The sequence below is a fragment of the Macrobrachium rosenbergii genome, chromosome 3 (genome assembly GCF_040412425.1).
Source record: "Macrobrachium rosenbergii isolate ZJJX-2024 chromosome 3, ASM4041242v1, whole genome shotgun sequence".
In the NCBI taxonomy this organism is placed as follows: Eukaryota; Metazoa; Arthropoda; class Malacostraca; order Decapoda; family Palaemonidae; genus Macrobrachium; species Macrobrachium rosenbergii.
In genome coordinates, this window is record NC_089743.1 from 40,561,277 (window position 1) to 40,583,781 (window position 22,505).

At 34.0% G+C, this 22,505-nt stretch overlaps 1 protein-coding gene across 1 annotated transcript; it reads left to right on the plus strand.

Annotated features, from left to right (window-relative positions):
• Nucleotides 1–747: 747 nt before the first annotated feature.
• On the plus strand, nucleotides 748–3,436 carry LOC136854552 (uncharacterized). The gene is made up of 3 exons (XM_067130899.1): nucleotides 748–939; nucleotides 1,298–1,399; nucleotides 1,644–3,436. Exons 2-3 carry the CDS (start codon nucleotides 1,298–1,300, stop codon nucleotides 3,258–3,260), a joined length of 1,719 nt encoding a protein of 572 aa, XP_066987000.1. The 5' UTR covers nucleotides 748–939; the 3' UTR covers nucleotides 3,261–3,436.
• The last annotated feature ends 19,069 nt before the right edge of the window (nucleotides 3,437–22,505 follow it).

Consider the following 22,505-nt stretch of genomic DNA (forward strand, 5'->3'; position numbering starts at 1 on the left):
AATTTTCACACATTGTCACTTTTGTTTTTAACATTTTATTTCGTCTACAAAGATAATTCCAGTTCACTCGGAATTAATGAAAATATACATACAGCAATCCAATCACTTAAAACTTTAAATTTGTAAGGAATTATATAACAAGTAGACGAATAACCTAGGAGATGGAGAACTTAGAGATAAGTATCTAGACTGAATATTTTCGAGTAAGGTAGGAAATTTAAATGTTTAAGAACTACAAGGAATTGGAAATTAGGTACTCGTTAGTATATATAACATTTTCCCTTATTTAAAATGTCCACTGCACAATATACATTATATTCTTTAATTACAATATTGAGTTTTGGAATTCCCATGTAACAATATTGAATTGTCTCCATAAACAGCACTTAATCTTCATTATATATAGCTAACGAATCTTACATGCATTCTGCGCTTAAATAGATACAAGCAATTTTGCAGATGCTCGGAGACTCGGCAGATATTTCTGTTACTTATTTGTCATGTACAAATAATATTTTCTTTGTGGAAATTCTCAGGTGATGAGTCCTTGTGGCCTACCATGCATAACGCAATGGAGTTTATAGCATAAAAGTATATTTCGATTTTAATAAACAAAAATCAACATTGACTTAGTCTACATAACACTACTTTACCAATGAAACAAGCTCCCTATTATCAAAATATTCCAGTTTATTTTCAGTTCTTTCGTTAACATATATGAGCGTCATCACGTGAAGAGTGGGGCACCTTGAACATAGGGGCACATTGAGCCATTGGACTTTTCAGGCATAATTTTCTATTTGGCCACTAGATGTCACCCATGCAAGAACCCTCTGTTGATGACTCACTTTATCACCAGTATGGTGGTAGCCTACTTGGAGTGACCACGTGCCACAGGACATTTCTTGGATTTTTAACCTCCTATGTGAATATTCAGAGGTGAGTAACAATCCTCCTCATAGTATCGCTTTACCAGACAATTTCAGTCACATGACTGGTATATCTAATGGATGGGATAATGCTTCTTGTGAGATATTTGTTAGGTATCATTAGGCCTATACCAGTGGTTGATGTTCATGTTTTTCTAATGATTGAAAATGGGGCACGTTGAACCATTGAAAATGGGGCACATTGCACATATGGTTCAATGTACCCCGCACTATGGTTCAAAGTACCCCATGCAATTTTTATAGTAAACTTGCTATAAAACTGGTTTTATTCTATATAAATAAGTATAAGTGAATTATAAGACTAGTATAAGCTTGCAGATATTAAAATTGGTACCATTCTCCAACAGATGGTGCGAAACTACAAACCCAAAACTGATAGAAGCAAAGCTGATGGTAGCATAATGAAAAGGGCTGTTCAAGAAGTTATTACTGGAAAGTCTATTAGGGAAGTAAGTTGTGCTCTGAAAATAAATAGAACTACATTATCAAGATATTATAAGAAATTTACTAAGGGTCAAGCAGAAGAAGCTAAAGACTATATTCCAAAGTACAATACAAGACAGGTTAGGATCATACCTAAATTAAATAGTGATTTTTTTTAGTAAGATTTTAATGAATAAAGATTAATTGATAGCCTAATAAGTAGTGACTTGATTCAAATACATTATCAAAGTTTTCTGCTCTATTTTTCAGGTATTTACTGATGAGGAGGAAGATGGTTTACAAAACTACATACAAATATGCTCCCTAATGTTTCATGGGCTCACTTTAACAGGAGCAAGGCAGCTTGCTTATGAGTATGCAGCAAAGAAACAAAAGAAAATCCCTGATGCTTGGGAGCACAACAGTATGGCAGGAAAGGATTGGATGGCTGGATTTTTGAAGCGTCATCCTACAATTTCCCTTCGTTCACCTGAAGCAACCAGTATGGCAAGGGCACAAGGATTTAATAAAAAATCTGTGAGTGACTTCTTTGACCTGTGGACCAAAGTTCAGGCCGAGAAGAAGTTTGGACCAGAGTCCATTTTCAATCTCGATGAAACAGGGATTACAACAGTACAAAATCTCCCTAAAGTCCTAGCTACCAGAGGACTCAAGCAAGTTGGACAAATCACAGCAGCTGAGAGAGGTACGCTAGTCACTGTATGTTGCTGTGTGAATGCAGTCGGGAGAAGTCTGCCACCTGTTATGATATTCCCAAGAGTGCACTTCAAAGACTTTATGATCAAAGGAGCTCCTTCAGGAACTTTAGGTTTGGCTGTTCAGTCAGGATGGATGAACAGTGAAGTGTTTCCTCTTGCTTTGAAACATTTCATTAAGCATATTGGCTGCTCAAAGGATAATCCTGCTATTCTATTCATGGATAATCATGAAAGCCATTTATCTCTTGAAGTTATCGATGCTGCACGGGACCATGGACTATCAATCATAACTTTCCCGCCCCATACGTCACACAAATTGCAGCCACTTGATGTTTCAGTCTATGGACCTCTGAAAACTCATTATAAGAAGGCAGTTAATGAGTGGAACCTGAGCAATCCAGGCAAAAGAATAACTATCTATGACTTACCAGAGTGTTTTACTAAGGCTTATTACAGGGCTCTTTCAACAGAAAACATTTCAGCAGGATTCAAGAAAACTGGCCTTTGGCCTATCAACAGTGAAATATTTTCTGAGGATGATTTCCTTGCAGCATCAGTGTTTAGAAATGATGAAAACACATCTTCTAGTCACAGTTGTGATATAAATATTGGTGAAAGAGAGTTAAATCCATCAGATGAACCAGTAATGAACCATGACTTGTCGCAGCAGCATCAGACTAGCTTTGAAGAGTTAGTCGATTTAAGACCTATTCCTAAACGGAAATTGACGAATCTGTCAACAAGAAAAGTTTGCAAGAGGAAATCAGTTGGCACAAAGTTGATCACAAGCACTCCAGAAAAAGAGGAGGCAATGAGAAGGGAAAAGGAAAAATTGTTGAAGCAAAAAAACCTACCCATTACAGAAGAAAGTTCAGACGAGACAGGCGATGAAGATATGTCTCTTCATGGAGAATCAAGTGAATATGAAGAAGATTTTGATGAGGATTTGGCAGAACAATCAAGAAAGGAACCAGAGTCAGGAGATTTTGTGTTGGTCAAATTCAAGCCAGTTAATTCAAAGAATAAATGGCTATTCTACGTTGGTCAGATTGGTGATAAATTTACAGATAATGATGAAAAATGCTATGAAGTAGATTTTTACCGTCAATCAAAAAATGTCCTGGCAAATTCATTAAGCCACCTTGTGAGGACAAGGCCAAAGTTTTGAGAAGTGATATACTGATGTGTCTCCCAAATCCAGTCAGCAGTGGTGGTACAAAAAGGATGCAGTCCATGATACACTTTAATGTGGACTTGGAGCAGTACAAATGTCAATAAGTTATTACAATGGCTTTTCTTTTATTTTCTTTTATTCTTTTTTAAATCTATATTTTAATTTGCTTTACTTTTTCAGATTCTTTCTTTAATTTCAGATGAAATTGTGTCTCTCTGATGGATAGATAATTACTTTTGTACCATAATTGTTTAGTGATTTATCTCAAATGAGATTCATGAGCCAATTATTGCAGCTTCATGCCAAAGATTTGAGATTTATAAATCCCATTATAACATTTCATGCCAAAGACGGCATATTTAGCGAGCTCAATTATTGTAGAATGGCTTATCCATTAGAACTAGCTTAATGAAGCCAAAGATAGTTATGTTAAGATTCTGTAAAACCAAAGAGGATATTTTATTTTCTATTTTCATATGAGGATCGAATTAATAGGCTTACTATATACAAATAAACAAACTATGTTTCAAATGAATAAAATTTGATATATTTCCTAACATCTTTGTTTATATTTCCTTTCATAAGTAACATGGATCAAGCTGCCCCTTTGCTATGTTCAATGTACCCCACCTATGGGGCAGATTGAACCAATATGGAAATTTTCGTTAACCTCAAATTACACCCCAAAAATTATCAGAACCCCATGTGCTTTACAGAACAATTAGTGTAATGGTTGAACTTTTATGATGGTAAGTACAGGACCAAAGTGTTCCAGAAAAATTTTTGTAGAGAGAGAGAATTCCAAAATATGTTCAACGTGCCCCACTCTACAAATACATTGTAGTTACGTATTTTATAATTTTTCTTACATTACTGCATAAATACATCATTTACGTAAAGGCAAATGAGACGATAAAAGTAGGAACGAGCGAAAAACGAACGAATTGTTAAGGAAAAGAAGTCCGGCGGTTTCTGGTATGAGTTGTTAACCATCCAAGGGACCCAAGAAGCCGGTTGATTATGTTTCTCCCGGATGACGGCAGATGGCAGCAGCTTGCAGGCCCATATGATTCCTTTTCAACAGCAGGAGAAGCTTTTATATATACAACAATTAAATTGGCATTATCACTGAATTTATTAACCTAATTCTGCTCATAATGAACCTTGCATAAATGTATGAAGTAAATGTACACCTTGCATACAAATTAAAGCGATTTACTCTTAATATGACGAAGGTGGGGTTCCCATTGAGAAAGCACGTCTCCTTTTAATTTGCCACAAATAAATCGACCATCAATAAAATCTTAAGAGAGGCGTAACCGAGGGATAAATACCGAAGTAACTACTCACCGTTAAAACCAGTTTCTCATAATACGTAAACTTGAGAACTTTGGATATGTGATATAGTGATTGTTAACTTTGAATGTAATACAAGCTTATATATGCCTTTGAACGTGTTCTTTAAACCTTTATATTTACCAGAACAGAGAGAGAGAGCGAGTTTTGAGTATTTTTTTATGGAAAACTGGTGACGAAAATTATATACACATTTATTTCAGGATTGATTAGATCCCATTTGATCATGCAATTACAGTCGTTATCCAAGCTTTACCACTGGATCGAGAGAGAGAGAGAGTGAGTACATGGATGACTTTTATTCGAACGCTTATAGCTTAATAACAAAAGAAAAAAAAAAAAAGATACGCCTGAAATTCACGTGATAACAACAGGCAGCAGGAAAATTTGCCTTACACCATCTCTAGAGCTGCTGTAGGAATTCCAAACCTATTTTCGTTTTCATCTATAAGTCTTTATTCTAAGATTTATTGCATAATGGAGGTTTGTTTAAGTTCATAAAGAGTTTAATGCTATGGACGTTTTTGAACAGGAGGTTTAATCCTTATTGATTTAGGAAATTACCGGTACGTACCATGGACCTATTGCTATATAGGTCTAATGTCACTATTGAACTTGAAACCTTTTTCAATTGCTTGCTAGTTCATCTTTTGAGGCTATTAGATTATTATCTGAAAATTAACAACTGCTTTTATTCATAGCCCTAAACAGGAAATTATAAATCCTACTCGCTATACTGTTTCCAAATAGAATTATGAAAGAATAAAGTATTTTAATATTTATTTAGAATAGCAGAAATTTAGAAATTTAGAAGCTATCAAATGCATACAGTATAACTAAAGAATAAAATGCCAAATCCCCGTTCCTTAATAAAAAAAAGAGAGCATTTTGATATTGCATTTTCAATACCTCAAGGAAAAGATGGTCCAGATTATCTCTCTCTCTCTCTCTCTCTCTCTCTCTCTCTCTCTCTCTCTCTCTCTCTCTCTCTCTCCCGGCTGCATAATAAAATGGAAATCAATTAAATAAAGGCAATTACCAGATCTCCCTACTTTATTGAAAAATAGCATTTGATACTGCATTCTCAAAACTTTAAAGACAAGCTCTTCCTGACTCTCTCTCTCTCTCTCTCTCTCTCTCTCTCTGAGAACCGAGAGTGAGATATTCATATGTAGTTCATTACCACGAAGCATGAAAAGATTCTCCATTTTAATTATGACGAAGATTTTGAGGAGATAACCACAGGAGAAGGTTAATGGGTTTCGCCTCCTCTCTCGTTTCCTCATCACCCAACTTTCTTTCCTTAAGTTTCTCACGAAAGTTCGTTTTATTTCCTTCCTCGGGGGTTTTATGGGCTTTATCACACAGCAGAGGTTTCGGTATACAGTTTAAGCTCCTCTGTAATGCATTATATCTCACATAATCGTCTTAAATGAAACTACTTACGAAATTTGGGCTAGGCCTAGTACTTGGGCACTTTCGACCTCAGCGCTTCTGAAGACAATAGAGTTAGAGTGGTTGGATAACGAGATAAATAAATCCAGAAAATAATGGGGATAAAGTACAAGGATGTAAAGAAGTAAGAGCTACAGAAGGTGGACAGCAAGACTGAAGGTAGGAAGCGAGAATGGAGGTACAGTAAAAGGCTAAAATATTGATGCAGCCAGTGGCCGAAGGGACGCTCCCTTTAGTAAATGAAATGTACTGTTCATAATTTGTAACCATACCGTCAGTATTTTTTCACTCAATTGAGCAACGATCTGGAAATGTATCCAAATTAGTGTCCCTTTTGTTTGTTAACATTTTTTGTTCTTCCTTCTGTTTACTTCGTCCCCTATCAGAGGAAATCATTAACTTTTCAGGATTTTTTTCTTCTAATTCTTCAGAATCTAATGGTGATTCTTATATTGGTGGATTCTTTCAGAGTCAAATTGCACCTGAAAATACCCGGTTACTCTACTGGTGAATCTCTCTCTCTCTTTCTCTCAAATCCTTGAATTTTTGACAGAATTAAAGGGCAGCGAAATAAAAACCGGCTTTCCCCTGTTGCATAAAGACCTTCGCCTCATAAAACGTCTAATTTAACTTAACACTAAGCACCAGTTTCCCGGGAAATAACGCTCGGATGCTGGTGAGTTTTTCCCTTTATCTTTTGAGTTCTTTCCTCAAGAACTAATTTACATATCATTCAACATTTAAAGCATCGTTGTTGCTGATTTTTGCATATTAGTATGAAAGACTTTTTTTTATTGTTTTCTTTACTTTTTCCCTCTTTATCTCTGTCTCTTTCTTATTACAACAAGGTTAACGGAATTGACGGAGAGGAAAGACAGTGTAGACTGTTTAAGACAGACAAAAGATATCTGGGATATGCCGAAGTAGCAATGCTTCATTCGGCTGTGTCACAGGCTGCACAGACGCGCAGGCGCGTGTGTTTGTGCGTGTGTGTGTGTTTATAAATAAATAATGTACAATAGTTTAAATGCATAATTATCTACGCCAATGATATTTTTTTTTATTTATGGGAAAAATTAAAGTGTTCATTATATTTAATTTATTTTCCAAACGAAATATTGCGTCTATGAATTTTTCAAATAATTAAAGAAAGACTCTTTTCATTTTACTTGCATTGTTCATGAATGCAATTTAAAGCGTTTCAAAGCCCTTGACGATAATTTCACTAACAAGAACTTTTATGAAATTTGATTAAATTTCATGACCCCAAAAGAGACATCGGACTGTTTTCATGATACTTGTATTGCTTATAAACATAATCTAATGTGCTGAATAAAGAGTAAGCGTGTTCCAAATCCCTCTACTATAATTTCCATAAATATGTAATGTTCTGTTTATAAAAGTAAGAGGTCATGGTAAGAAGAAAATTAATCATTCTAAAATTATGTAAGTACTATGAAATAACTGTAAAACTGCATTAATGTATTTTTCTAATAAAAGATAAATAACTATAATTTCCATCATATTTTTTTTTATTTGATTAAAATTCACAAATGCACAACAGACATCAAGGTAAAACTCATACCACACGTTTAAGGTAAATAATAACTATAGCATTTCTCACGTCTTTTATATGCTCGTTTTATATCCAACTTTTATATCCTCCCACAAGGAACTGAGATGACAAGTCACACTGGCATTACCGAGCTATAAACTCTGGCGTTGAAGATATATACTTCGTGTAATGGGTTGGACGAACCCTCATGTATAGTCGTTTATAGTCTTATGAGAGATGTCTTTTTCTCTCTCTTTGACCTTATCGTAGATTGATGCGTATGGTAAGACATTGTCTATATGTTAGACAATACACTTATTTATGGTTTTGATTTATTTGATTATTTATTTATTTTGAAAGAGCTATAGGATTCTTCAACGTTAAGTTTAGCTAGCATAACAATAAATGATTACTATATGTTCTCTATGTTACCTCTCATCATTTTGTTTTTAATTATTGTCTATTTAATTTACAATGTTTAATATACACTATACTCATTATGTTAATAATTATTACACTATATGCCTTCTGCTACTAAAATGGATAAGCACAATTTTCCAAATACTCAGGAGAATCGGTTAATATTTCTGTTCCTTATTTGTCAAGAACGAATAATATTTACTTAGTTTTTTATATATATTCATATCAGACATATCGTAATGCCATCCCAAGCATTATACCAAGATGTACAGAATCACAGAAGTATATATATTAATATAATATCACTTTTAATACAGCTCTACTTAGCACTACTTAACTACCACCAAAACAAGCGCCGTATTTTCAAAATATTTCGATTTAACTTTTATTGTTTGGTTAAAATTTAAGAGCATCTTCAAGTGAAAAGATAACGCATTAAGGTAAGCAATTTTAATGCAAATACCTTCTAGTTAGGTGTTTTATCATTCCATCATACAGTGCTGCATAAATAAACCGTTTAGGTAGAGGTAAATGAGAAGATAAGCGTAGGAGTGGGCGAAAAACCGAACGAACTGTTAAGGAAAAGAAGTCCGGCGGTTTCTGGTATGAGCTGTCAACCGTCCAAGGGACCTCAGAAGCCGGCAGAATATGTTTCTCCCGGGTGACGACAGATGGCAGCACTTTGCAGGCCCATATGATTCCTTTTCAACAGCAGGGGAAGAAGCTTTTATACATACAATTAAATTAACATTATCCCTATATTTATCAACCTAATTCAGTCTATAATAAATTTTGAATAAATACGCGAGGTAAATGTACACCTTACATACAAATTGAAGTGATTTACTCTTTAATATGAGGTATATATATATATATATATATATATATATATATATATATATATATATATATATATATATATATATATATATATATATTATATATATATATATACACAGACAGAATGAACTACTTATAGATAAAACCGGAAACAGAAGGAAGACTGAAGCGAACGATTAATTTCTGCTAAAAGACGAATGAAGTTTCCTTAGATGCGTCCTCTGGGAACTACCACCAGATGAAGGAATTCAGGTTTCATTAAACGGACCTTGAATATTGCAGTCTTAGGGAGTCTGCAATTAGGGAATATTTGGGTTATGATGAAACTTTATAATCTCTTGTAAGAAGAGGGTTTAGGGTTTTCTCTTAATTTACGGTGTAAAATTGGGTAACACTTTTTATTGAAATTTATATATATATATATATATATATATATATATATATATATATATATATATATGTGTGTGTGTGTGTGTGTGTGTGTGTATATATTTTATATATATATATATATATATATATATATATATATATATATATATATATATATATATATATTGTTAAGTGGGAAACCACTTCTGAAAGCAAACCCAAACCTCCAAACTGTTTTGCACCCCACAATAACGTAATTTTGCACTGATACCTAACTGAGGAGGGCGTGAGAAACTCAGCCCTTATGTAAATTTCTCTCCATGCTCCCCTTTTTGGTGCATCTGTTTATCTTCTCTAAAGACCTGGTGACTGCTTGAATTACCTCTTTTCAGATAAAAGGCGAATGGAGACGAAGCCAGCCGAAAATCCGCCAAAAATTTTGAGTTCCCCATAAAAACTGGTGGGCATGGGTTGCCAGAGGTCACCAGGATTTGGGAAAGATCCCAACATAGAAAACGAGGTGACACGACCGCCATTTTGTGATCCCAGCAACCTCTGGTAGGAGCAAGAAAATAAGCCCCCAAAGTCATATAAGGCGAGAAACAGCGGCCGTCGCCTTTTACTCTACCCCCACCAAAATCACTTTCATGCATCATAATAAAGTTTTCATTAACCTACCCATCTCACAGACTCATCATCAACATAGAGTTATGGGCTGCTCTAGGCCAGCTAAATCTAAAACAACAACAACCGTAGCCCTCAGAACACCCTGTCAGCAGACAGGCACTCTATCCCTTGCAATAGTCTCTTACTGAGCTGACCCCTCAATGTGGTCACCTTTCGTACACCCAGTCGCATTACCCGCGCATTTTCCCATTAAACTCACCCCTCCAGAACTGTGAAATTCGACGAGGCCCCTCCATCGCTCCATTATAAGGCAACGTCCTGGCTAGAGGTTTTTTTTTAACAGTCACATATATTTAATCCCCGACTGCACTCTCATTTTCTTTTCTGAAGTGCGAGTTGTCACGAAGACCTGACTCACTTTGCTCAGTGTAAATTCTAATGCTAGTATGCCGAACCAGAATCGAGTTATCTTGGCACCCTCCCGATTCGCCCGAGATCATTATAATTATCCTTGTGTAACTCCAGGCATTATAAAATTGCAGACGGTACATCGGCTGTGGAAACATCGACTTGTGCTTCTTGCAGTGAAAAGGCCACTGCAATCAATTCTTCAGTATCCCTTTCAAGAGGATTAATCACAGACTATTCAAATTTTTAACAGTAATAGCATAACTAACTATGTGGCAGCTCCTGTTGCACCAGCCTATCATGCCCCAGTCTTCTGATTGATGTGTTTAATTGTAAATATATTCAGTTTAAAGTAAACCTAAGTGTTTATTTGCAAGCCCCTTGTTGAAATATGGCCTTCAGCCCAACTGTTTTTTACTATTACGTTTTCTGCCTGACCAAGCAATTGCAGTCAGATTTGTTCAAGGTATACAAGCAAGGCCCCCCGGTTCAAGAGCTAGACCCCAGATTGGACCCCTGAACACGGAAAACAGAAAGTAGGCCGGGTGAGAATCTATCTATCTATCTATCTATCTATCTATCTATCTATCTATCTATATATATATATATATATATATATATATATATATATATATATATATATATATATATGAAATTACATTATACTTGCATTGTTTATAAACACAATCTAGTGTTGAATAAAGAGTAAACGTGTTCCAAATCCCTCTGCTATAATTTCTGTAAGACAACTTTTATGTTTTTGATTAAAATTCACAACTCCAAAAAGAGATATCGTTTATGGTAAACAACAGGTCTTTGGCATTCCCATAACTCCTTTTATATGCTACTTTTATATCCTCCCGCAAGGAAATGAGATGGCAAGTTACATTGGCATCACCGAGCTATAAACCCTGGTGTTGAAGATATATTCTTCCTGTTAATGGGTTGGACGAACCCTCATATATATATATATATATATATATATATATATATATATATATATATATATATATATATATATATATATATATATATATCGTTTATAGTCGTATGAGAGATGTCTTTTCTCTTTTTGACCTTATCATGTATAGTTGATATGGTAAGGCATCTTGTGTATCAGAGTAATCCACTTAAGTATGTTTTCAGTTTATTTATTTATTCCTTTTTTTGTAGGATCCATAGTATTCCTAGACGTTAAATTTAACCGCTACTACAATAAAAGATTAATATATTTGGTTATCTATGTTACCTTTCGTTTCATTCTGTTTTTACTTTATTTCAAATCTTTAATGTACAATATTTATTTTATTTTAATAATTTCACAATACAACTGTCAAAAATGTTTTCACCTATCTCTACAACTTATTCTCATACATTTTAAAAGTACGTATGTTTTTGGGGTTGTATTTTTTAAAATTTATTTAAAAAGGTTGAATGTGCAATATATATTACTCTACAATCACAAAATTACATTTAAATTCTCCTGTGACAATGTTCCTCAATTTGTTTCCACATACACAATTTAAAGCCTATCTCAAATTTCTAAGGTTTTCTGTTAATTTCACAGATGTTCAACAAACATTTATATTGTATTTAATAAAAACTTTCTTTGGTTTGGAATCACACACAATGCTTAATCATTAACGACAAATGTTTTTGACGTTATATTATCGACGTATTTTTAGTAAAAAGTCTGGTACTTTATTTTCTAAATTTTCACACATTGTCCATTATGTTCTTGACGCTCTACTTCATCTACAATGTTAATCATTCCAGTTCTCTCGGAAATAAAAAAATAAAAAAACATGGGTCCAGTCAATTGAAACTTTCAATTTCTGTGGAATTAACACGTAGACGAATAATCTGGGGAGCTGGGGAATTATTTTCGAGGAAAGCTGGGCATTAAAATGTTTAAGAACTTTAAGGGATTAGAAATTAGGTGCCCTTTAGTGTATATGTATTTATTCTAAAATTTGCTTCAAGAAATTCTCATGTAACAAAATTCTTTAAATTGTTCCCATATATATACAGCATTTAATAACCTTTAGTATATGTATGCATTCTTTAGTATATATCTGCATTCTGCCGCTGAAATAGATGAGCGAAATTTTAAAATTGTTACTCAGGAGACGTTAAAGTTTTTTGTTACTTGTTTACTACTTAGGAATAATATTTCCTTCTTTTTGAAATTCCTAGTTGATGAATCTTTATGGACTACCATGCATAATACAATGAAATGTATAAGCATAAAAGTATATTTCGACTTTTATTAGTAAATAATCAACACTGACATAGTTCTACGTGGCACTAGTTAACTACCAACCAAACAAGCTCCTTGTTCTCAAAATATTTTGTCTTGATCTTTTATTGTTTCGCCAAACAATATGAACGCGTTCATTATGAAGAGATAATGCAATAATAGTAAGCGATTTTAACTCGAGTACTTTTTAGTTATGTGTTTTGTCATTTTATCTTACATTACTGCATAAATACATCATTTACATAAAGTTAAATGGGACGATAAACTTAGGAGTGAGCGAAAAACCGAACGAATTGTTAAAGAAAAAAGTCCGGCGGCTTCTGGAATGAGTTTTCAACTGTCCAAGGTGACCTAAGAAGCCGGTTTATTATGTTTCTACCGGATGACGGTAGTTGGCAGCACTTTGCAGGCCTATATGATTCTATTCCGACACCAGCAGAAGAACCGTTTAAACTTTAGATATACGATTAAACTGGCATTGTTACTAGATTTGTCAATCTACTGTAATTCTGTCTATAATAAACCGTGAATAAACGTCTGGAGTAAATTGGCACAACACGTGCAAATCATAGTAAAATACTCTTGATATGAGGTGCGTGGGGGTTCCCGTTGAGAAAATGCTTTTATCTTAATCTGACACAAATAAATGGACCATCAATTAAATAATAAGATTGGTGTCAGAAAGGGATATATACAAAAGTAACTAATTACATATAAAAACAATCTCTCATAATAAGTGTCCTTGAAAACTTTGGAAATGTGATATAAAGAATTTATTAATGTAGGATTATAATAAAGGTTTTTAAATACCTTTAATTTTTGGTCTTGAAACCTTTATCCATACAAAAACACACAGAGAGAGAGAGAGAGAGAGAGAGAGAGAGAGAGAGAGAGAGAGAGAGAGAGAGAATTTTGAGTATTTTACACGAAACTAGCGATGAAAATTAAATACATATTTATTTGGGGATTATTGAGTGCCTATTTAATCCTGCAATTAAAGTCGTTACTAAGGCATTACCACTTGGGGGATGGCAGGGAAAGAGTTTTATTCAGGCTATTTCAAAAAGACAAAGTGAGAGAGAGAGAGAGAAAGAGAGAGAGAGAGAGAGAGAGAGGGGATACAGTCTGTAAACTACCTTGTCAGTCTTACATTGCCTGGTACTAAAACAGATTTTTTTCCTACTAATGCTACACAGTAGGCTAGTAAATCACCTCTGTTTTCTCAATACACACACATACACATAAATATAAATATACATATATATATATATATATATATATATATATATATATATATATATATATATATATATATATATACATATATATATGCATATATATATTATATATATATATATATATATATATATATATATATATATATATATGCATATATATATATATTATATATATATATATATATATATATATATATATATATATATATATATATATATATATATATATATATATATATATATATATATATATATATATATGTTAGCCTTAGCTGTCAGGAAAGAAATGCGCCTCATTAATTTATTAATCTTCGACACTGAACCTTGTTACCATTGCCAAATAACGAGGTAGGTTATATATATAAATTAATGCTCAGTGAATAACTAGACATTTAATTCATGTAATTCGAGTACTAATACTTTATCTAGTCTTCAGAGATTTTTCTCAAAGAATGTCAAGTATAAAAGTATAAAAGGCACAAGAAAAAGTCATATTAATTTGTAGTGGCCAGTAATAAAGTCACGGTAAAAAAAGCCACAAATTTGGCTAGGAAAAAAAAAGGCACAGGAAAAAGTTACATTAACTTGTAGCAGCCAATAGTAAAGTCACAAGAAACATTTCACAATTTTCGTTTGGAAATAAAGCACAGGAGAAATAAGAAACAATTTTGGCTAGGAAAAAACGCCCAGGAAAAGTCACATTAATTTATAGTAGCCAGTAATAAAGTCACAGGAAAAAGTCACAATTTTGGCTAGGAAAAAGGAAGAGAAAAAAGTAATATAAATTAATAGTAGCCAGTCATAAAGTCACAGGAAAAAAGTTACAATTTTGGCTAGGAAAAAAGGCACAGGAAAAAGTCACATTAGTTTATAGTAGCCAGAAATAAAGTCAAACGAAAAAAGTCACAATTTTGGCTAGGAAAAAAAGACGCAGGAAAAAGTAACATTAATTTAAAGTAGCCAGTAATAAAGTCACAGAAAAAAGTCACAATTTTGGCTAAGAAAAAAAGGCACAGGAAAAAGTCATATCCATTTATAGAAGCCATCAATAGGGTTACAGGAAAAAAGTCACAATCTTGGCTAGGAAAAAAAGGCACAGGTAAAAAAGTCATATTAATTGCTAGTAGCCATTAATAATGTCATAGACAAAAAGTCACAATTTTGGCTAGGAAAAAGTCAAAATATTGCCTAGGAAAAAAAAGGCACAGAGAAAAGTCACATTAATTTATGGTAAGTTAATTAAGTATACCTTAGTTTAACCAGACCACTGAGCTGATTAACAGCTCTCCTAGGGCTGTCAGGAAGGATTAGATTTATTTTACGTGGCAAAGAACCCATTCGCTACCTAGCTCTTAGCCAGTCATGAAATCACATGAAAAAGTTACAATTTTGGCCAGGAAAAAATGCACAGAAAAAATCAAATTCACTAATAGTAGCTAGTCATAAACTCACAAGAAGAAAGTCACAATTTTGGCTAGGAAAAAAGGCACAGGAAAAAGTCACATTAATTTATAGTAACCAGTCATAAATTCAGAGGAAAAAAGTCACAATTTTGGCTAGAAAAAGTGGCACAGGGAAGTCACATTAATTTATAGTAGCCAGTAATAAAGTCACAGGAAAAAAGTCACAATTTTGGCTAGGAAAAATGTCACAGGAAAAAGTCAAATTAATTTATAGTAGCCAGTGATAAAGTCACAGGAAAATGGTCACAATTTTGGATAGGCAAAATAGGCACAGGAAAAAGTCACATTAATTTATAGTAGCCAGTCAAAAAGCCACAGGAAAAAAGTCACAATTTTGGCTAGGAAAAAAAGGCACAGGAAAAAGTCACATTAATTTCTAGGAGCCAGTCATAAAGTCACAGGAAAAAAAGTCACAATTTTGGCTAAGCAAAAAAGTCACAGGGAAAAGTCACATTAATTTATAGTAGCCAATCAAAAAGTCACAGGAAAAAGTCACAATTTTGGCTAGGCGAAAAAGGCGCAGGAAAAGTCACATTAATTTCTAGTAGCCAGTAATAAACTCACAAGGAAAACGTCACAATTTTGGCTAGGGGAAAAATGCACAGGAAAAACTCAAATTAATTTATAGTAGCCAGTCATAAAGTCACAGGAAAAAAGTCACAATTTTAGCTAGGAAAAAAGCACAGGAAAAAATCACATTAATTTGTAGTAGCCAGTAGTAAAGTCACGGGAAAAAAGTCACAATTTTGGCTAGGAAAAAATGCACAGGAAAAAATCACATTAATTTATATTAGCCAGTAATAAACTCTCAGGAAAAAATAACAATTTTGGCTAAGAAAAAAATGCACAGGAAAAAGTCACATTAATTTGTAGTAGCCAGTCATAAAGTCACGGGAAAAAAGTCACAATTTTCGCTTGAAAAAATGGCACACGAAAAGTCACATTAATTTATAGTAGCCAGTCATAAACTCATAGGAAAAAGTCACAATTTTTGCTAGGAAAAAAGGTGCAGGAAAAGTCACATCAATTTATAGTAACCAGTAATAAAGTCACAGGAAAAAAATCACAATTTTGGCTAGAAAAAAAAGACACAGGAAAATGTCACAATTTATAGTAGCCAGACATAAAGTCACAGGAAAAAAGTAACAATTTCGGATAGAAAAAAAGGCACAGAAAAAGTCACATTAATTCTTAGTAGCCGGTAATAAAGTCATAGGAAAAAAGTCATAATTTTGGCTAGGCAAAAAAGTGACAGGAAAAAATCATATCAATTTACAATTGGTGGTAACAAAGCCACAGGAAAAAAAGTCACAATTATGACTAGTCAAAAAAGGCACAGGAAAAAGTCACAATAATTTGTAGTAGCCAGTAATAAAGTCACAGGATAAAAGTCACAATTTTGGCTAGGAAAAAAGGCACAGGAAAAAGTCACATTAATTTATAGTGGCCAGTTATAGTTACAGGAAAAAGCCAAAATTTTTTGGCTAGGAAAAAAGTAACTGCAAAAAGTCACATTAATTTATAGGAGCCAGTACTAAATTAACAGGAAAAAATCACAATTTTGGCAAGGAAAAAAAGGCACAGGAAAAAGTCACATTAATTTGTAGTAGCCAGTAATAAAGTCACGGTAAAATGGCTAGGAAAAGGCACAGGAAAAGGTTACATTAATTTTTAGCAGCCAGTAGTAAAGTCCCAGGAAAGAATTCACAATTTCCCTAGGAAAATAAGGCACGGTAAAAAGTCATATTAATTTATAGTAACCAGTAATAAAATCACAGAAAAAAGTCATAACTTTGGCTAGGAAAAAAAGGCACAGGAAAAATTCACATTATTTTATATTAGCCAGTAATACTGTCACAGAAAATAAGAAACAGCTTTGGCAAGGAAAAAAGGCACAGGAAAAAATCACTTGAATTTATAGTAGCTAGTCGTAAAGTCACAAGAAAAAAGTCACAATTTTGGCTAAGGAAAAAATGCACAGGAAAAAGTTACATTAATTTTTAGTAGCCAGTAACAAAGTCTCAGGAAAAAGTAATGGTTTTGCCTAGGAAATAAGGCACAAGAAAAAGTCACATTAATTTGTAGTAGCCAGGAATAAAGTAACAGGAAAAAAGTCACAATTTTGGCTAGGAAAAAAATGGCACACGAAAAGGTCACATTATTTTATAAAAGCCAGTCATAAAGTCACAGGAAAACAGTCACAATTGGGTCTAGGAAAGAAAAGCACAGAAAAAAGTCACATTAATTTATAGTAGCCAGTCATAAAGTCACAAGAAAAAAGTAACAATTTTGACTAGGAAAAAAAGGCACAGGAAAAAGTCACATTCATTCATAGTAGCCAGACATGAAGTTACAGGAAAAAAAGTCACAATTTTGGATAGAAAAGAAAGCACAGGAAAAAGTCACATTAATTCATAGTAGTCGGTAACAAAGTCACAAGAAAAAATTCACAATTTTAGCTAGACAAAAAAGTCACAGGAAAAAAGTCACATTAATTTATAGTAGCTGATAATAAAGTCACAGGAAAAAGTCACAATTTTGGCTAAGCAATAAAGGCACAGAAAAAAGTCACATTAATTTGTAGTAGCCAGCAATAAAGTCACAGAAAAAAGTCACAATTTTGGCTTGGAAAAAAAGGCACAGAGAAAGTCACATTAATATGTAGTTGCCAGTTTTAGTCACAGGAAAAAAGTCACAATTTTGGCTAGGGAAAAAAGTCACAGGAAAAAGTCATATTAATTTATAGTAGACAGTAATAAATTCACAGGAAAAAAGTAAAAATTTTGGCAAGGAAAAAAAGGCACAGGAAAAAGTCACATTAATTTGTAGTAGCCAGTAATAAAGTCACGATAAAAATGTAACAATTTTGGCTAGGAAAAAAAGTCACAGGAAAAAGTCACATTAATTTTTAGCAGCCAGTAGTAAAGTCACAGGCAAAAATTCACAATTTTTGCTAGGAAAATAAGGGACAGGAAAAGGTCACATTAATCTATAGTAGCCAGTAATAAAGTGACAAGAAAAAGTGACAACTTTGGCTAAGAAAAGAAGGCACAGGAAAAATTCACATTATTTTATATTAGCCAGTAATAATGTCACAGAAGAAAAATCACAATTTTGGCTAGGATAAAAGGCACAGGAAAAAAGTCACAAATTTGGCTAGGGGAAAAAGGCACAGGAAAAAGTCACATTAATTTATAGTAGCCTATCATAAAGTAAGAGAGAAAAGGTTACAATTTTGGCCAGGAAAAGGTTACAGGAAAAAGTCACATTAATTTATAGCAGCCAGTCATAAAGTCAAAAGGAAAAAAGTCACAATTTTGGCTAGGGGAAAAAAGGCTAACAGTAAAAAGTCACATTAATTTATAGCAGCCAGTCATAAAGTCACATGAAAAAGTCATAATTTGGGCTAGAAAAAAAAGGCACATGAAAAAGTCACACATTTATAATTGCCAGTCGAAGTCACAGTAAAAAAGTCACAGTAAAAAAGTCACACTTTTAATAGGAAAAAGGCACAGAAAAAAGTCACATTAATTTATAGTAGCCAATCATAAAGTCATAGGAAAAAGTCATAATTTTGGCAAGGAAAAAAAGGCACAGGGAAAAGTCACATTAATTTGTAGTAGCCAGTAATAAAGTCATGGTAAAAAAGTCATAATTTTGGCTAGGAAAAATGGCACAGGAAAAAGTTACATTAATTTGTACTAGCCAGTAATAAAGTCACAGGAAAAAAGTCACAAGTTTGGCTAGGACGAAAAGGCATAGGAATGAGTCACATTAATCTATATTAGCTAGTAATAAAGTCACGGGAAAAAAAGTCACAATTTGGGCTAGAAAAAAAGCACACGAAAAAGGCACATTAATTTATATACGCCAGTCGAAAAGTCACAGTAAAAACGCCACAATTTTGGCTAGCAAAAGAGGCTCAGGAAAAAGTTACATTAATTTATAGGAGTCTATAATAAAGTCACAGGAAAAAAGTCACTATTTTGGCTAGGAAAAAAAGTCACAGGAAAAATTCACATTAATTTATAGTAGCCAGTAATAAAGTCACAGGTAAGAAGTCAATTTTGGCTAAGAAAAAAAGGCACAGGAAAAATTCACATTAATTTATAGTAGCCAGTAATAAAGTCACAGGAAAAAAGGCACAGGTAAAAGTCACATCAATTTATAGTGCCCAATAGTAAAGTGACAGGAAAAAAAGTCACAATTTTGCCTAGGAAAAAAGGCACAGGAAAAAGTCACATTAATTTATAGTAGCCAGTCTTAAAATCACAGGAAAAAAGTAAAAATTTTGTCTACGAAAAAAGGCACAGAAAAAAGTCATTTTTATATATGGTAAGTCAATTAAGTATACCTTAGTTTAACTAGACCACTGAGCTGATTAACAGCTCTCCTAGGGTTGTCCCGAAGGATCAGATTTATTTTACGTGGCTAAGAACCAATTGGCTATCTAGCTATTAGCCAGTCATAAAGTCACAGGAAAAAGTCACTATTTTGACTAGGAAAAAACGGCACAGGAAAAAGTTACATTAATTTATAGTAGCCAGTCATGAAGTCACAGGAAAAAGTCACAATTTTGGCTAGGAAAAAGTGTCACAGGAAAAAGTCACATTAATTTTATAGTAGCCAGTCATAAGGCTCCGGGAAAAATTCACAACTTGGGCTAGGAAAAAAAAGGCACAAGAGAAGGTAACATTAATTTATAGTAGCTAGTCATAAAGTCACAAGAAAAAATGACAGGAAAAAATCACATTAATTTATTGTAGTCAGTCATAAAGTTACAGGAAAAAGTCACAATTTTGGCAAGGAAAAAAGGCACAGGAAATATCGCATTAATTTACAGTGGCCAGTAATAAAATCACAGGGAAAAAGTCACAATTTTGGCTAGGAATAAAGGCACAGGAAAAAGTCACATTAATTTGTAATAGCCAATAATAAAGTCGCGGTAAACAAATCACGCTAAAACACGCTAAAAAGGTGGATACATACTGTGTTAAAACAAAAAACCAACGGGCTTGTACTAAACATGCTGCAAAGATGGATACATACTGCGTTAAAACAAAAAATCACTAATGGGCTTGTACTCAACACACCACAGAGGTGGATACATAATGAGATAAAACATAAAATCACCAACATACTTGCAGTAAACCTGCTGCAAAGTTGGATACATACTGGGTTAAAAAAAAATCCGCAACGGGCTTGTGCTAAACACACCACAGAGGTGGATACATACTGGGTTAAAAGAAAAAAAAATCCACAACTAGCTTGTGCTAAACATGCTGCAAAGGTGGATACATACTGCATTAAAAAAATCCCAACTAGCTTGTGCTAAACATGCTGCAAAGGTGGATACATACTGCATTAAAAAAAAAACAATTAGCTTGAACTGAACATGCTGCAAAGGTGCATACATACGGCGTTAAAACAAAAAAAAAAAAAATCCCCAACTAGCTTGCACTAATCACACTGCAAAGGCGGATACATACTGGGTTTAAACAAAAAAAATCCCCAACTTGCTTGTAATAAACACGCTGCAAAGGTGGATACACACCCCAACATGCTTGTACTAAACACGCTGCAGAGCTGGATTCATACTTGGTAAAAACAAAAAAAATCCCCAACGGGCTTGTACTAAACACGCTGCAAAGGTGGATACATATTGGGTTAAAACAAAAAAATCCCCAACGGGCTTGTACTAAACACGCTGCAAAGGTGGATACATATTGGGTTAAAACAAAAAAATCCCCAACGGGCTTGTACTAAACACGCTGCAGAGATGGATTCATATTGGATTAAAACAAAAAAAATCCCCAACGGGCTTGTACTAAACACGCTGCAAAGGTGGATACATACTGGATAAAAAAAAATCCTCAACGTGCTTGTACTAAACTTGCCACAGAGATGGATACATACTGAGTTAAAACAAAATAAATCCCCAACCGGCTTGTACTAAACACGCTAAAAAGGTGGATACATAACAGGTTAAAAGAAAAACAAATCTCCAACGGGCTTATACTAAACACACTGCAAAGGTGGATACATACTGGGTTAACACAAAAAAACCCAATGGGCGTGTACTAAACACACTGAAAATATGGATACATACTGGGTTAAAAAATCCCCAGTGGGCTTGTACTAAACACAGCAGAGGTGGATGCATACTGAATTAAAACAAAAAAATCCCCAAAGGGCTTGTGCTAAACACGCAGCAAATGTGGATACATACAGGGTTAAAACAAATAAAATCCCCAACGACCTTGTACTAAACATGCTGCAGAGGTGGAAACATATTGGTTTAAAACAAGAAAAAGCCCCAACAGGCTTGTATTAAAAGCACTGCAAAGGTGGATACATACTGGATTAAAACAACAAAAAATCCCCAACGGAATTATACTAAGCACACCACAGAGGTGGATATATACCGGGTTAAAACAAAAAAAAAAAAAAATACACAACGGGCTTGTACTAAATATGCGGCAAAAGTGGATACGTATATACTGGGTTAAAACAAAAAGTCCCCAACGGGCTTGTACTTAACACACTCCAAAGGTGGATACATACTGGTTTTAAAAAAATCCCCCACGGCCTTGTACTTAACACACAGCAAGTATGGATACATACTAGGTTAAAACAAATAAAACCACCGACGAGCTTGTACTAAACACGCTGCAGAGATGGATAGATATTGGTTTGAAACAAAAAAATCCCCAACAGGCTTGTATTAAACACACTGCAAAGGTGGGTACATACTGGATTAAAGCAACAAAAATTCCCCCAACGGGATTATACAAAACACGCCACAGAAGTGGATATGAACTGGGTTAAAAAAAAAAAAATTCCTCAACGGACTTGTAATAACATGCCACATAGGTGGATACATACTGGGTTAAAAAAAATCCCCAATGGGCTTGTTCTAACCACGCCACAGAGGTGGATACATACTGGATTAAAAAATCCCCAACTTGCTTGTACTAAGCACGCCGCAAAGGTGGATACATTCCGGATTAGAACAAAAAAAAATCAAGAACGGGCTTGTACTAAACATGCTGCAAAGGTGGATACATACTGGGTTAAAAAAAATCCCCAATGGGCTTGTACTAACCACGCCACAGAGGTGGATACATACTGGATTAAAAAATCCCCAACTTGCTTGCACTAAGCACGCCGCAAAGGTGGATACATTCCGGATTAAAACAAAAAAAAATCAAGAACGGGCTTGTAATAAACATGCTACAAAGGTGGATA